The sequence below is a fragment of the Penaeus vannamei genome, chromosome 2, assembly GCF_042767895.1.
Source record: "Penaeus vannamei isolate JL-2024 chromosome 2, ASM4276789v1, whole genome shotgun sequence".
NCBI lineage: Eukaryota > Metazoa > Arthropoda > Malacostraca > Decapoda > Penaeidae > Penaeus > Penaeus vannamei.
The window spans coordinates 45,296,850-45,311,849 of record NC_091550.1 but is presented as its reverse complement, the minus strand read 5'-3'; the positions used below and the strand labels follow the sequence as shown (position 1 = coordinate 45,311,849).

General features: G+C 40.6%; 1 protein-coding gene across 3 annotated transcripts in view; it reads left to right on the top strand.

Annotated features, from left to right (window-relative positions):
• The window catches only part of brun (trafficking protein particle complex subunit brun), a 110,259-nt gene that overhangs the window by 93,317 nt on the left and 1,942 nt on the right, over window positions 1-15,000 (top strand). For all 3 annotated transcript variants that reach the window (XM_070137378.1, XM_070137390.1, XM_070137384.1), the window contains 18 exons: window positions 3,837-3,995; window positions 4,433-4,624; window positions 4,877-5,625; window positions 5,784-5,958; window positions 6,139-6,410; window positions 6,688-6,828; window positions 7,238-7,436; window positions 7,687-7,797; window positions 7,982-8,144; window positions 8,342-8,484; window positions 9,105-9,190; window positions 9,336-9,575; window positions 9,713-9,910; window positions 10,704-11,076; window positions 11,432-11,745; window positions 12,025-12,205; window positions 12,374-12,597; window positions 12,930-15,000. The exon at window positions 12,930-15,000 is cut by the window's right edge and continues 1,942 nt beyond it. In XM_070137378.1, coding sequence (XP_069993479.1) covers window positions 3,875-3,995; window positions 4,433-4,624; window positions 4,877-5,625; window positions 5,784-5,958; window positions 6,139-6,410; window positions 6,688-6,828; window positions 7,238-7,436; window positions 7,687-7,797; window positions 7,982-8,144; window positions 8,342-8,484; window positions 9,105-9,190; window positions 9,336-9,575; window positions 9,713-9,910; window positions 10,704-11,076; window positions 11,432-11,745; window positions 12,025-12,205; window positions 12,374-12,597; window positions 12,930-13,121 — 4,074 coding nt within the window. In that variant the 5' untranslated portion in view covers window positions 3,837-3,874 and the 3' untranslated portion in view covers window positions 13,122-15,000. The remainder of the gene's footprint in view (window positions 1-3,836; window positions 3,996-4,432; window positions 4,625-4,876; window positions 5,626-5,783; window positions 5,959-6,138; window positions 6,411-6,687; window positions 6,829-7,237; window positions 7,437-7,686; window positions 7,798-7,981; window positions 8,145-8,341; window positions 8,485-9,104; window positions 9,191-9,335; window positions 9,576-9,712; window positions 9,911-10,703; window positions 11,077-11,431; window positions 11,746-12,024; window positions 12,206-12,373; window positions 12,598-12,929) is intronic.

Sequence of the window (15,000 nt, the reverse complement as noted above, 5' to 3'; positions counted from 1 at the left end):
TTTCTGTCGGGCTCTCTCTCTCTCTTTCTGTCGGGCTCTCTCTCTCTCTCTCTCTCTCTCTCTCTCTCTCTCTCTCTCTCTCTCTCTCTCTCTCTCTCTCTCTCTCTCTCTCTCTCTCTCTCTCTCTCTCTCTCTCTCTCTCTCTCTCTCGCTCTCTCAATCCCAATCCCAATCTCCCTCTCCCTCTCCCTCTCCCTCTCCCTCTCCCTCTCCCTCTCCTCCCTCTAATTCTCTCCTCTCCTCCCCACCCTCTAATTCTCTCCTCTCCTCCCCTCCCTCTCCCTCCCTCCTCATCCCTCCCCCCCCGTTTATGTGTTGAGGCCAGGCGCTCAGGGTCTTTTGGGGCGCCGTTGTCAAATCGGGACTGTGGCCTCGTGACATTTCGTGGGTTGTTTTCTTTTATTTGCTCAGGAATTCGTCTTTTCTTTATTGATTTGTTGTTTTCCTTTTTCTCTTTGCCTTTTTTTTCGTCTCTCTCTCTTTTCAGCGTTGGTCGTTGGTGATGTTGCTTTGCCATTTTGCTAATGTTTTGAATGTTTTTTTTTCTTCTTCTCAAACGGTGTATCGAGTCGCTGGGTTCGTATAAAGTGAGTTTTTTTCAGTGATTTTCGTTTTCTTGTTAATTGATTTATTCCCTAAGGCTTCCGTGTGATTGATGGATTGGGAAACTTCCGTGTTGACGAAGCCAAAGTTCTCGGGAAGAAATGAGACGATTAATTAGTGTTGTTGTTATTAATGTTTTTGTTATCATTTTATTTTTTTGTTTTATTGTTTATTATTATTATTGTTATTACTCTTATTATTATTTTTATTATTGTTCATTTACTTGTTCTTCGTTTTGTCATGAATGTAATTTTTTTTATACGAACGCAGTCATCATCATTATCGTTGTTATTTGCCAAGTAGTTCACCTTTGTTTCTTTGCTTGTTTGTCCGATGAAGAATTTAGAGGCTGTCGCTGTTGCACAAGCCTCTCCGTCTGGTCTTTATCGAGTTTTGTTTCATAAATGAGTGTCTGGTGGGTGAGGGAGCGTCGTCGTCCGGGAGGGTCGGTGTGGCGCCGGCTTCGACTTCGACTTCGGCTGCGTCTGGCCGAGGATCCTCTCCCGAATTCCCGGAAAAAAAGATAAAAGGGGAAGGATTCGGACGGCGACTTGCTTCCCCGTCTCTTGCATTTTGATCTTACGGTTCTCTGGACGGCCGGTTTTATTGCAAGGCTGCAGCAGCTCACCGGGCCGTGATTTATTGCACCGCCGCGAATGGTGCTTGTAGTATGTTTAATTTCGGGGTTTTAAGTTTGTTTGTTTGTTTGTTTGTTTGTTTTCTGTTTGGAAGGAAGGGGAGACGAATTAATGTTGAGAGAAAGATTGAAAGAAGAAGGTGAAGAAGTGGAAGAAGAAGGGGCAGGGAAAGGGGAGGAGGAGGAGGAGGAGGAGAATAAGATGGAGAGATGAGACAGACAAAGCTAGCGCAGAAAGAGAGAGAGCGAGAGCGAGAGAGAGAGAGAGAGAGAGAGAGAGAGAGAGAGAGAGAGAGAGAGAGAGAGAGAGAGAGAGAGAGAGAGAGAGAGAGAAGAGAGAGAGAGAGAGAGAGAGAGAGAGAGAGAGACGAGAAAGAGAGAGAGAGAGAGAGAGAGAGAGAGACGAGAAAGAAAGAGAGAGCGAGCGAGCGAGAGAGCGAGAGCAGACAAAGCGAGAGCAAGGGAGCGCGTCGCGAGCGCCTCCGCCGTGGGTCGCTCGGCTCCCCTGGCGCTGGGTCGGCGGAGGCGTCGTGTCCTTCAGCGCCAGGTGGAGGGCGACGGCGCCGGGCGGGAGGAGGCCTTAAAGAAGATGGACCTCGGGCCGAACCAAGGAACTCGCTCGCGGCCGGTGATTGACTTAGAGGAGGAGGAGGAGGAGGAAGAGGAGGAAGAAGGGGAGGGGTGGAGGTTGGAGGTTGGAGGATGGAGGATGGAGGAGGAGGAGGAGGAGGAGGATGTGGAGGAGGAAGAAGAAGGGGAAGGGTGGAGGTTGGAGGTGTAGATGGAGGAGGAGGAGGAGGAGTTATAAGAGGGGGAGGGGTGGAGATGGAGGTGAAAGAGGAGTAGGAAGAGAAGGAAGGAGGAATAAGTAGTGGAGGGGTGGAGATGGAGGAAGAGGTGGTAAAGAATCTGCATCCTTTTCGTAGGGGACCCGGGCACTGCACGTTCACCTTTCCCCGGGAGTGTTTTTCAATCACTATCCTCCCTTGGATTGATTTTTTGTAGAATTATCTTTACCGGACACAAAAGCTCAAAGTAATGGTGATGACTGGGAGCAGAATATTGTTCCGTATTGATGAGAAAATGAATAATTTATTTGGTGGCGTTCAGTGTTGGCGTTGCTTATGGTGCAACTGGGATGAAAATCATTTCACACACACAAAAAAAAATGTATTGAATGTCAGATGTATCGTCAAAAACACACACCGCGCCTCCCTTTCGCTATAGTAATATAATTGAGATATGATTTAGCCCATTCGATGCGGTCGGCTGCGCTGAAGTTGTGCGAATGAATGTCAAGGTTTTTTTTTCTCTAATTCTGACCGACGTGTGTCTACCCTATGGCCAACCGAGCGACCTTGGTGGTGACATGAGTTCCGTATAACTTTTAGATCTCCCTTTTTACCACCCCTCCTCTCTTTCTCCTGTGTGTGTGTGTGTGTGTGTGTGTGTGTGTGTGTGTGTGTGTGTGTGTGTGTGTGTGTGTGTGTGTGTGTGTGTGTGTGTGTGTGTGTGTGTGTGTCTCTCTCTCTCTCTCTCTCTCTCTCTCTCTCTCTCTCTCTCTCTCTCTCTCTCTCTCTCTCTCTCTCTCTCTCCCTCTCTCCCTCTCTCTCTCCTCTCCCTCTCTCCCTCTCTCCGTCTCTCCCTCTCTTCCTCTCTCCCTCTCTCCCTCTCTCCCTCCCTCCCTCTTTCTCTCTCGCTTCCCGGTACTGAATTTAATAAGCTTACCTTGGGTCCGTTCTGTTGTGCGGTATATATTGCGAGTTAGTGTTTGGTGGAAGGTCGCCGATGGTTCTGAAAATTGGCTTTCTAGTTGGTGAACCGTGTTTTTTATCCTTGGCCGTGCAAGAGGCAACCGCAGAAAATGTGTGGCCTTTTGATTGAACTTGTGTTGTTGTAATTGTACCAAGATTTTTTTTCTTGAACTGATAATATTCGCTAGAGGAATATTTTGAGAATGTAATGAAATTTTCGTGGTCAGTGGATGCGACAGCTCTTAGTGAAATGATATGTGCGGACACCGTAGATTCCAGCGACAAAAGATCGCTTGTTGGTATCCGTACATTGTAATTGCTTATATTTTAATCTTTCTATTTTTCTGTTGATTTCCTCTCATACATTGTGTTAATTCGCTTGTATTTCAACATTCGCATTCCCCCTAAGAACTTCATAATATATTTTGCTTCCTTTAGGAAATTAACTTTCTTTTTCTTCTCAGTTTTTAATTTTCTCTTTCTCTGTCTCCAAATTCTCTTTCTCGGTAATTAGTTCTCCATCATTTTCTCCGTTTTCAATTTTCTCTTCCTTTGTTCCAAATTCTCCATCTCCCTAATTAATTCTCCTTTTGTTTTGTTTTCTTCACCGTTTTCAGTTTTCTCTTTCTCTATCCCCAAATTCTCTTTCTCCCTAATTAATTCCCCTATTTTTTTCATCCCCGTTTTCAATTTTCTCTTCCTCCGTCCCCAAATTCTCTTTCACCTAAATTAATTCCTCTATTGTTTTTTTTTTTTTTTCTCCGTTTTCAACTCTCACTTACTCAGCCCCCGAATTATCTTTTACTCCCCAATTAATTCTCCCTTTGTCCTCTCTCCCACAGGGTGTGGCAAGGGCTGAGGGCTCCGGGCGGGGAGGGACATGAGGTCTTCGGTGAGTGTCATCCTCTCCAATCCTCCGCCCGACACCACGATGAGCTACCCAGACTACTGCACCAACCCCCACCACCACCAGACCCTGCTGGTGCTGGTCAGGCAAGTGGGTGAGTAAGGCGGGCTGGGTTGGGGGTCGTTTTTTGTTGTGAGGGGGTGATTTTTTTTTTTTTCTATTCTGTTTTCTCTCTCTCTCTCTCTCTCTCTCTCTCTCTCTCTCTCTCTCTCTCTCTCTCTCTCTCTCTCTCTCTCTCTCTCTCTCTCTCTCTCTCTCTCTCTCTCTCTCTCTCTAGTTTGTGTGTCATTGTTATTTCATTACATAAATTAATTGATGTGTATAATTTTTTTTTATGTATTTGTAAGAAGAAAGTCTTTTCCTAATCATGCTGTAGATATTTTTACAAGAAAATATGATGGTCTTTGTTAAAATTTGAGTTAAGATTTTCTGTTACATGATAGCTGTAAATAGTGGATTATTATTAATTTGAGAGACATTTTGTAACATATTAAAAACTTTGACTCGAAGGATCATTTACCTAAATTTCAGGGTCCCAGTTGAAGAGCCGCTCTTTTCAAAAACTGTACGAACGCATTAGCCGCGTCGGCCATGTTAAGGTCAGTGACTCAAATGGGTCCCAGCGACCTGTGTGGGTCACTTACCGTAGGGAATACCCAGTTGAGAACAATGACTGGGGAGATTTCCAGACTCACCGTAGAGTTCTTGGCATCATCACAATAGGTAAGGAGAAGTGGGGGATTCTGTGGAAAATGTTTGCTTACAGGGATTCACTTTTGTATCAGAAGAGACTTTTTCTCATATGGGTTGTTGTATCGGTTGCAATATCATTTTAATGTAAATTATTGCCTTTAGAGTAAGATAGAGTGTGAGAGCCTTCATTTTCTCAGGTATTGCAGTGCACTTGCATAATGAGATAAAAGCTTAATTGTGAATGGAAAAGCAGCAAGTGATTTGAGTATTCTCTGTTTACAGGTCAAGTTGGAAGTCAGAGTGACCTTAATGACATCTGCAAGCAACATGAAAGTCTCAAAGTCAAATATTCATCAACACTCTATGATTCTCGTTGTATCATCCTGGGCCTTAACCCTGATGGCACCATATACGAAGCAGACTCACGCAACCCCTCAAGGGGTACTTCCCCAGAACCTAATGGGGGCATTGATGGAGGCTCCCACCCACCAACCATCAACGGCCATGCCCAGTCTACACACATCAAGAAAATCTCTGCCGGAAGCACGGACAGGGATAGTGGGGTGTATGAGACAGTCAGCAGTGAAGACAAACCCACTGATTCAGACAGTCACTCTGAGAGTCCTCAGGGGATGTCTGAAGGTATGATGGACCTCAAGATAGACACAAATCATGTTAATGGGTCAGACTCAGGAAGTGAAAGTACAAGCGAAGTTGGTTGTTGCGATGACAGTAAAATGGATTCCCCGAGGGACTCTGCGGTTGACTCAGCCCCTGACTCGGCCCACGATACCAGTCAGTCATCAATTAGCACATCCGCATCCCAGTCATCTAGACTGTCTCTCCAACCACCATCGAACTTCAAGACTCGTGCTCTCTTTTACCCAACCAGTGAACATGCTGTGAACATAGAAAGTCAGCTGCAAGAATTCGTCAGCTCACTCTTCTGGGTGCTGGAATCCAAACGCCTAGACAAGAGTCAGGAGAAGCTAGAACGTCCACCTCTGCTCTGTGCTCCCTTTGAACGCAAGGTGTGTGGAATGCTTGTCAAACTGGTTTTATATACATTTTTCAAGGTTTGGGCAGTGAGATTGTTTTAAATGGGAAAAAATGAATGAATGTTATTTATATTTTCTGTACATGTTAATTCTTTTGAAGAATTTAAAGGATGTTATTGTCTCTTGTACAGGATTTCATTGGCTTGGACATGGACTCAAGGACAAACAAAAAGCGCTGTGTTGGTCGCCTAAGAAAACAGCTTGCAGATCTGACATTACAAGCAGGGTTACCAACTGAAGCAATTGTCCACTACAGTCATGCTGCTGACACATTGCGTAATTGTAATGATTGGCTCTGGTTGGCTGGTAAGTTGTGGATCTGTCAAATGTTAAAGGTTATATTTTTCAATTTATGATTATTGTTTTTTTACTGTTTTATGATATTAAATACTTTTATTTATGGTTTTATTGGTTATTCAATTTGAATATTTTTTTTGTCATTTATGTTTTCTTTGACGAAAAGCTAATCCTCATACAACTTTTCAGCCTGCTTTGAAGGCTTATGTGCAGCATCTGTTGTCATGCTGTACCCTAATCTGCGGAGGAGCTTTGGCCTCCAGCGCTATTCCAGCCTGGGAGTTGGGGGGAACCAGGGAGGCTCGGGTGGGATAGGAAACAGAAGTCGAAATGGTGCTGTCAATACTAATTCCTTGCCAACTGGTTTGGATCCTATAATTGTAAAACAGACCAGCAAACACTGTCTCTCTCCTGACGACATTATTGACAAGTACCGGGAAGCCATTGTCCATTATAGCAAGGTAAGTTTGGATTGCTTTGCTAATTTCATTGCAGGAATTGGGCTAATTATTTTTAAGGATAATTATATAAGAGATATTAGATATAGATCAAATCTAGTTCAATGTCAATGAGCTTAATGTCATTTTAGTGGGACTTAGAGTGTAAAATTATGACAGAGGAAGTGTTTTACATACATATTTTAAATAGATAGTCAGAAAAGGTTTCATTAATCATAAATTAATATGTAATGGTTTTGTTGTTATTGCCAAAGTCCTCATAATATTTTCCATCCTGCAGTATCGTAATGCAGGAGTAGTTGAAACAGAAGCAAGCATCAAGGCTGTACATGTCCTGATTGAACAGAAGAGGTACCTGATGGCAGCAGAGTTTCTGTCCAATGTGGTCTTTATCAATTTGCAACTCTCTGATGAGGAAAAGGTACGGAGGGATACTCTGCGATGTTGGTAACAATTGCGCTTTTTTTTTACAATGATGGTAATTGAGTTAGCTCTCTCATTATTTCTGCATACTGTCAGTGAGCTAAAATTGTACATATAAGGATAAATAACTAATATGTTGAGGCACCTTCACAGTGTGTATGTGATGATTTACAGGTATTATACTCTTTCATTTGAGAATTGCCATCAACCTTATTATACTTGTTAGCTTCATCATTATTGTTAGAGTTGTAATTATTTGTATAATTATTGTTTTTCTTCTCATTATAATTATTGTTATTGTTGTTATATGATGTAGCTAATACACTACTACACCAGACGTGAATTTATTTACTGAAAGCATGGTAAAGTTTAGTATATCATCTCCATAAGCCTTTTACATTTTTCAGATTGCGCGATTCAATGCCCTGGCAGATTTGTACCACCAAATAGGATTCCATCGAAAGGCTTCCTTCTTTAGGCGTGTGGCTGCCATGAGATGTGTTGCTCCACAGAATCAGCAGCCAGATTGGGGTCAGTGCTACCGCTTACTACTGCAAACTCTGGAGGGCTACAAGATCTCGTTGGATCCTCTAGAATTCCGTAAAGGTTAGCATTTGTTTCCAGCTTATATTTTGTTGTGAGTGGTAATGTGTTATGTATGTTGTTTTACTGATAGGTCTTATTTTTTGTTTTATGTACTGTCATTTTATTCCCATTCTAAAAGAAAATTATATTTCTTTATATGACTGCATATCTCCATATTTCCTTAAAGACATATTTTAGCATGAATGAAAAAGTATGATATTGGGTTTACTTGTTTGATTGTACAATTATTTATATGTTCTTTATTTTGCAGATGGTAGTCAGGGATGGCCAGCACTTCAGGTTCAGATCCTACAGGAGTTAGTAGGCACATCCCGTCGCATGGGACAAAATGCTCTGTGTACACGTCATCAGGCATTCTTGGGTATGTAGTCTTTGATTATCATATTGAACTTGTGTAATATCTTTTACATTCTTTGAAAAAAATATTAGTTATTTTTTTTACATGAAAAAGTAATGTATAAAAATAACTAGAGAGGATTCCTAAAGTGCTCAGGGAATATTCAGGTCAAATTTTAGATTTTTTCAATGTAAGACTTTCCTCACAGTTTGTGCTATGCTGCCACACTTGAGTGAGTCTGAGCGCAAGGAGACCGCCAACATGCTCGAGTCCCTGAGTGCACGAAGTGGGAGTGGGCCAGCCCCACTGGTGGTGCAGGACACGGGGGTCATCATCCCGGCTGTCAACTTCCTCAACATACCTATCTGCAGGTGGGTGCTTCTCTTTGCTTTATGATGTGAGTGATGAGTGTGGTGTTAAGGTGATTATTTTGTGATGCTACAACAGGGTATATCACCTGGAAGCTAGTATGTTGAAGAGATATTTTTTAGGCGGTGATGTAAAATGTAAGATTTAGTTTAAAGGTACAGTTGTTCTTAAAATGGTATTCTGTCTCCTGTTCTTTTAGATCTGTCCGTGTGCAGCCACCAGCAGTGGGTAGGAAAGCGGAAAAGAAGCTCTCTCAAGAGGCCGAGGAAGATACAGGGCCTTTCATCTTTTCGCCCTTCAGTTCCTTGACCAGCAATACCCAGCGTGCACAAGGCAAAATGGGTGGGTTTTTGTCTTTATGTTATTGGGTTATTACTTGAAGGTGTCCATAGTAAAGGAAAGCCAATTTGATGTTAGAGGTGATTGTAAATAGATAGATTTTAAAGCTTCTGGTAATAGAGTAGAGCTCCTTTTTCAGTTTAGGCTGATTAGAATATTGTAACATGGGCTTTTTGTCAGACACGTTCACATAGGCTTTTGTTAGTTTTTTAACAACTGAATATTCATTGGCTAGTCTTATTTGTTAGGTACAATAAATGATGAATCAACTCCACTTGTGTTTTTTGCTTTTCTATAAAAAAAAATATTGCAGGTTTTACTGCATCCAGGCTAGTTTTTACAGCTATTATGCTAACTTGGCAGTTGGTCTTTGTTTTTTTCTATGCTGCTACTATTTTAAAAACTAGATTCTTTATTATAAGCACCTAAGTTTGGAAAAATGGAAGGTATGTAACTAGTTTTATAGACCAGGCAGCTTGTATTATAGAAAGAGATCATGAGGGTCAAGGAAAGTTAGCATTGTTTGATGATTTTTATTCAGGTGCAGTAGGGTACCCTTATTACCTTATCCTTTGTCTTTCTGGCATATCTTACCAGTTGATATGAAATTTAATATTTTCCAGATTTTGACTGGGTGGAAGGAGATGTGTGTGAAGTCATCTTGGATTTGGAAAACCCCATGCCTTTTGAACTCAAAGTTACAAGCATGGTATGTTGCATAGAGTTGAAGTGTTAGAATCATCACGGTACAGAGAATGCTTCTTGTTAGTTGTGAGGACTTGACTTTTAACCATAGCCAGATTGATTGTATGAAGTGTAGAATGACAAACACCAATGAACGAAAAATTTTCCAGATGCTGATAACAGAAGGAGCTCAGTTTGAGTCATGGACTTCAACCGTGGTGCTGAAGGCTGAGAGAGGACCCCAGCCTGTAACACTCCGAGGACGACCTCAGGGTGCGGGCGAACTGAAGATAACAGGATACTCCTCTACGGTGATGGGTGTTAGCAGCAACTGTAGGCTGAAATTTATACCACACATGAAGATACCTTTCTACACCATCAATGTTGTCTCAGCCTTACCTTTTATACAGGTAAGTTGCTTGGATTTCGTGCTGATTGGTAGATATTGTTATGTATATATTCAGTTGTTTGTATCATGTTTTTTTTTTTTCCTGTTATTGATATTATTACTACTACTATTGATATATTATTTGTAAATTTCCCTCAGATATTGACAGCAAATAGTAACACTGGAAGTCTTGGGAGTGAAAGAGCAGTCAGCGAAGAGAGTGGGAACCTGCATTTGTCTTTATCGGCTGGAGAAACTCAGGAGTGCTCTGTGGTGCTGCACAACATCTCTTCACAGCCAGTAGAGGAAATCAGCATTGCCCTCGAATCCAAGATGGACAAGACTTTGCTCTCCCAGGTAAAGGCTTTATTTGATTTCTAAAGTTGATATGCATTGTTGTTAATAGATTCATATTTATTTTTTTACTAGTTATTTCAGTCATCTCTGCATAGGTATTAACCCCCTGGATCCGGTTGCAACTATTACGTAAGTGGCCAGCATCCCGGGCGTGTGGCGCCTAGGCTGGGTGTGCACGAACACCTATGAGCAGTGACAAGACTCTGTGTCTCCCCTTTGAAAAGTTATTTTGTAAAAAAAAAAAATGTTTAGCTTTATCGCCATTTTCTAATGTGCATATTTATCTTTTGTTTTGCTTTATCCAGATGGTAATTACTTATTTTCCTTGCACAAACTCCATATCATCTCTCTATATAGTAAATGGCTCAGTGCAAGAAAAAAGATATATGGAACATGTGGTTATTTTTGTCATCAAATTTTTGTCATATATCACCATATTCCTGGCCGTCACAGCGGCCAGGAATATGGTGTACAGCATGGAAATGGCGTCCTCCCTGGAGCCAGCACTCTTCCGGTCACTGTTTATGTATGTTACATTCCACATTCGTTTATCGATGGGAATAATGCTAAAGCCCCCTTCTAAGCGCCAAAAGAGTCAAATCACACTCCAAGACGTTTGTGCACTTGTGGCGAGTCTTTTTCGTCATCCTGGCCTTCACTCTTGATGCTCTAGTTTCATCATCTGAATAGCTGCCCAAGTTTTTCCTTGACGTGATCACAACGTCATCTGGATCTAGGGGTTTTAATGACCTGCAAATTCAAGAACATATACTAATAGTGCTCTCCCATGTAGGTGTTCCAGTACAGCGAAGAGAATATCCAAGCCCAGCTGCCCATCCAGCCAGGTGGTAAAGCATCAGTGACATTGTATGTGTATGCATCGTCTGATTTCCTATGTCCCAGCCGCATGATGGACGAGTCCCTTGAGACCAGCAGTTTGGTGTCTGGCAGCGAGCCTCCATCCCTGGTGTCTGGAGGCCCCTCATCACTACCTTCCAGACAGTCTGTGGCAACTTCCAGCACTCGGGGGGCACGCACTCGGCGGACAGATTCCTCAGCATCTCTTTTGTCGTCAAGATCAGGATCAAGTGTTAGATCTGGATCATCCTCGTCAACCCAAGCCCCATCATCAACTGCCAGAACAAGAACCACACTCAACACATCTGGTCAGTGATAGATCATGCTTCTTTTACAGATCTGATTCAGGAAACTATTTCTAAACAAGAGGAAGATAATACACAATGGAGCCTTTTATGAAATACCAAAACAGTTCTCTAGTAGATACTAGTCATAATATATATATATTTTTTGGTTGACTGTCAAAGTTAAAGTTGGTCCAATATCTTAGTGGATATTAGGGACATGTCTGTAGAATAACATACATATTGAGCTGTAGGATGATGTGGTAAAATGTCAAGTTCTTTTCCTTCCCAATTTTGAATCCAATTTATGGTAGCATTCACTCTGGTAGAGTTAGCTGGGATTAGCCGGCTGTAAGTAATGATTTTGATGTCTTTACAGCTTGCACTGGAAGGACTTTAGAAGCTACCATGCAAGTCAAATACTCAGGTGGATCAGGACTACTGGCTGACTACTGCCGTAGCACACAAGTCACAGTCACAGTGGATGTAACCCCCTCTCTGTTGGTCACAAGATGGGATGTCCTGCCAGCAGAATTACCCCACCAATGTTATGTTGTACTTGACCTGCTCAACTGTGCCACTCATGAGATGGACCTGCACTATACTCCTACCAAGCATATACTGATTGAGGCTGGAGACTCTTGCAGGGTACCCATTCCTATTGACCGCTGCCCTCTGGCCACCCTTACACAGGTAAGTTTATAAAGGAAGTGTTGTATGTATGTGGAGAGATATCCAAGGAATATTGTGTTATGATATTCTGCTTCGTCATCACAAAATTCTGTAGATAGGGAACAAAAGTAGAGGCATACCATGTAATATAAATTGCTTATCAACATTAAATGAAAATATGTAGTTTTTATATGCAACCAGAAATCACTGATTACATAATAAATACTAAAAGTGTGTAAGCATATACTTGTTAGAGAAATTATTACACTTCCCTCCTGACATTTCCAAATGATTTTACAGAATGGCAGTGATAGTGAGAGTGGCTGGGGTTGGTCATCAGTGTTGGGTAACCACGTAGCCTCCTTAGTGGAGCTACGGTGGACTCAAGGCCCTTGTGACACTCCAGGTCGAGCATCTCTCACTGGCATCACCTTCCCTCCTGCCACACATGACCTCATTACCATGGCACCCATTCACTGGGGTAAGTGTGGATCTTCTTAAATATTCAGAGTAGTGTCAACTCATGATAGGTAAATTATACTTTCATTATATATTCATTCTTTCTTTATTTGTTTTATAGTAAAAACTATTTCATGTTGTTTATACAGCTTTGCATATGAAACTAATACAGTGTGTTTTATTTGGATAGATGTCCAAGTGGATGGCCAGGATGTTGTAGGCGGAACCGAAAACACTGGTGTGGTAGGGAGAACTTTGGAACTTTGTGTGGGAGTTACAAACACAAGTGGTGCTCCTCTTCCACCTTTGAGCCTTAGATTAACAGCTTTCCAAGACCACCAGAATGGCACCTTGAACTACCGCCTTGATGCCAAGATGACTACTACTGGAGCAACTAAGCTTACAACGCCACAGGTATGAATTTGAATTGAATGAACAGATAGTTTCTTGTCCTTAGAAGATTAGGTAAATGCAGCTAATGATATGTAATCAGTTGCAGAAGAAAACAGAATATTTGCATACAAATTTGACTTTCATTCTTTTATGCTATATAAATGCCAGTATATTGTGCTAATACAAGAATGTAGCTAGACATCCAGAGGTACTCAGGTACACAAGGAGGTCTCCAGCTACAGCACAGTATGTTCAAGATTTTTTCTTTTTTTATATCTTTTCTTTTCCTTTTCTTTTTGTCTTTCCTTATTCTGACTTTCTTTATGAAATATTTTTTTCATTCATTCCCCTAGCTGGCTGAAGGAGAAGAGTTCCGGCATTGTTGTGGGCTTGTGTTCTTCACTGCAGGAGTCTACAAAGTTGAGGTGACTTGCTCGCCAGCAGCAGCTGTGACCCAGACTTCATTTTATGAAAACATTACCCCAGCACACCAGCATGCATGGAAGTTTGCTCCACCACTTGAAATAACAGTAACTGATGCCTGAGTTTCATATATTGAATAGAAGACATGTTTAATATTTAGAGGTTGCCTGGTCCCATTAAAAAATGAGAGAAAAAAAAGAAAATATCTTCATTGCATACAGCATAGAATACCTCCTTACTTTGAACAAAGAATACTACCATGACAGACTGTAAGTGCCACAGAGATTCACCTGAAAGATTTGTACATAGATACATACTGGTGTTTCTTTGTGAACTCTCACTTTGGGAAGGCTTGTGAAGTAAGCTGTTTGTACACTAGCCATGTAAGTACATTGTTATGTTACAATACTTGCTGTAAATAATTATTTGGAAATAGTTTTTTCCGATACTGCAGATATGAAAAGAATGACAGTATTTTCATGATCACAATTATCAGTATTATGGTAGTTGTCTTCCCTAAGGAGAGAAGAAATTATGGTATCTTTTATGATACCCTGAAAGAAGTTCATGTTGAACATGGTAATAGAGAAGAAAAATAATTCATCATGGAAGAATGGTTCAGGTTTCTTTGCTGGTTTAGTGATTTATCCAATATCAGTGACGATTAGTTCTCAAAATTACTCATCATTTCCTTAGGCTTATATTTTGTATACTACAGGTACTTGAGGAATGGTTGTAAATATATGACATTTCATTGATTTGGAAATGTGCCAGCTTGTACTCTTGATGGTTATTTTAAATTAGCTGATTGTAAATTGTGATTGAAGCAGTTGATTAGGCTGTTATGTAATAGCAATATTGTTACTCAGACTGGTTGCTTCCAGAAATATGTTTATAATTAAGTGAATAATTACAACCATGCAGAGACTATAATCTAAAACCTTCATGATCATGGTTTGTGTACATTCTTAGCAAATATGGAAACGGAGACCGACCATTAGGCTGTACATTGGTTACTGTTTAAATTAATTTATATAAAGCTGATAAACTGCATTATTACAACCAAAGTACCATAGAGTGATATGTATATTAAGCACATATTATATAGATGTAAAGATATACTTCCTATTCATATGACATGTACAACAGCACAACATTTGTGCATTTGAACCTTGTGATATGTAAAATTTGAGTGTATGATACTGTAAAGATTATTGTATAATTACCCATAGCTGTAAATTAATCTTGTGTGCTTTACATTGCAATAATTTATATGCATCAAAGATGTTAAGTCTAGATTAAAAAGATAGTTCTATACTAAGTGATGTAAAAACCCTTGTCCCCTTCCTCGATAAGACAGAACGTAAAAGTGATGCAGTAGGACCTGCCAAGGATAGCGTAGCCGTGTCTTCAAGCCATCGCTAGAGGCAACTCTCTAATAAACATCTGCTTTTCTTTTGTAGGTAGTAACACTATCCTACTGTTTTTTTCTTTTCTTTTCTTTTTCTTTTTAGTTAGATATTGAATGTGATTTGTTTCATATGAGAAGATATCACTTTTGCCTGCTAGACATCTTACTCTTTTCATACTTGGGGTTCCAAGGTGGATTCATTTACTGCTGCATCATGTTGCATTGTAAAGTTCAAAGATATGTACAGTACATTGAAATATTAGCTCATAGTAATTTTTACTGGAAAGTTATGTTTGTGACTGATTTTTTTTTCTTTTTTCTTTAATGCTGAAAACTATAGGCTATGATAGAGTAAAAAGAAAAAAAAAGTTTTGCTATTCATATTTTTGGTTTGGTTAATGTGAAAAGTCCCCTCATGTAAAATGTAAAGAATGAAACAAGCTTTGTTATAGAGTGAGGCCTTTGAATATACTCAAGAAGCAATACTTCCTTTTGAAAAATGATAGTAATAATAATAATAATCATCGTCATGGTTGCTGGTTTCTGATTCAGTATTAGATCAAGTGCTGTAAGAGTTATCACATTCTTGC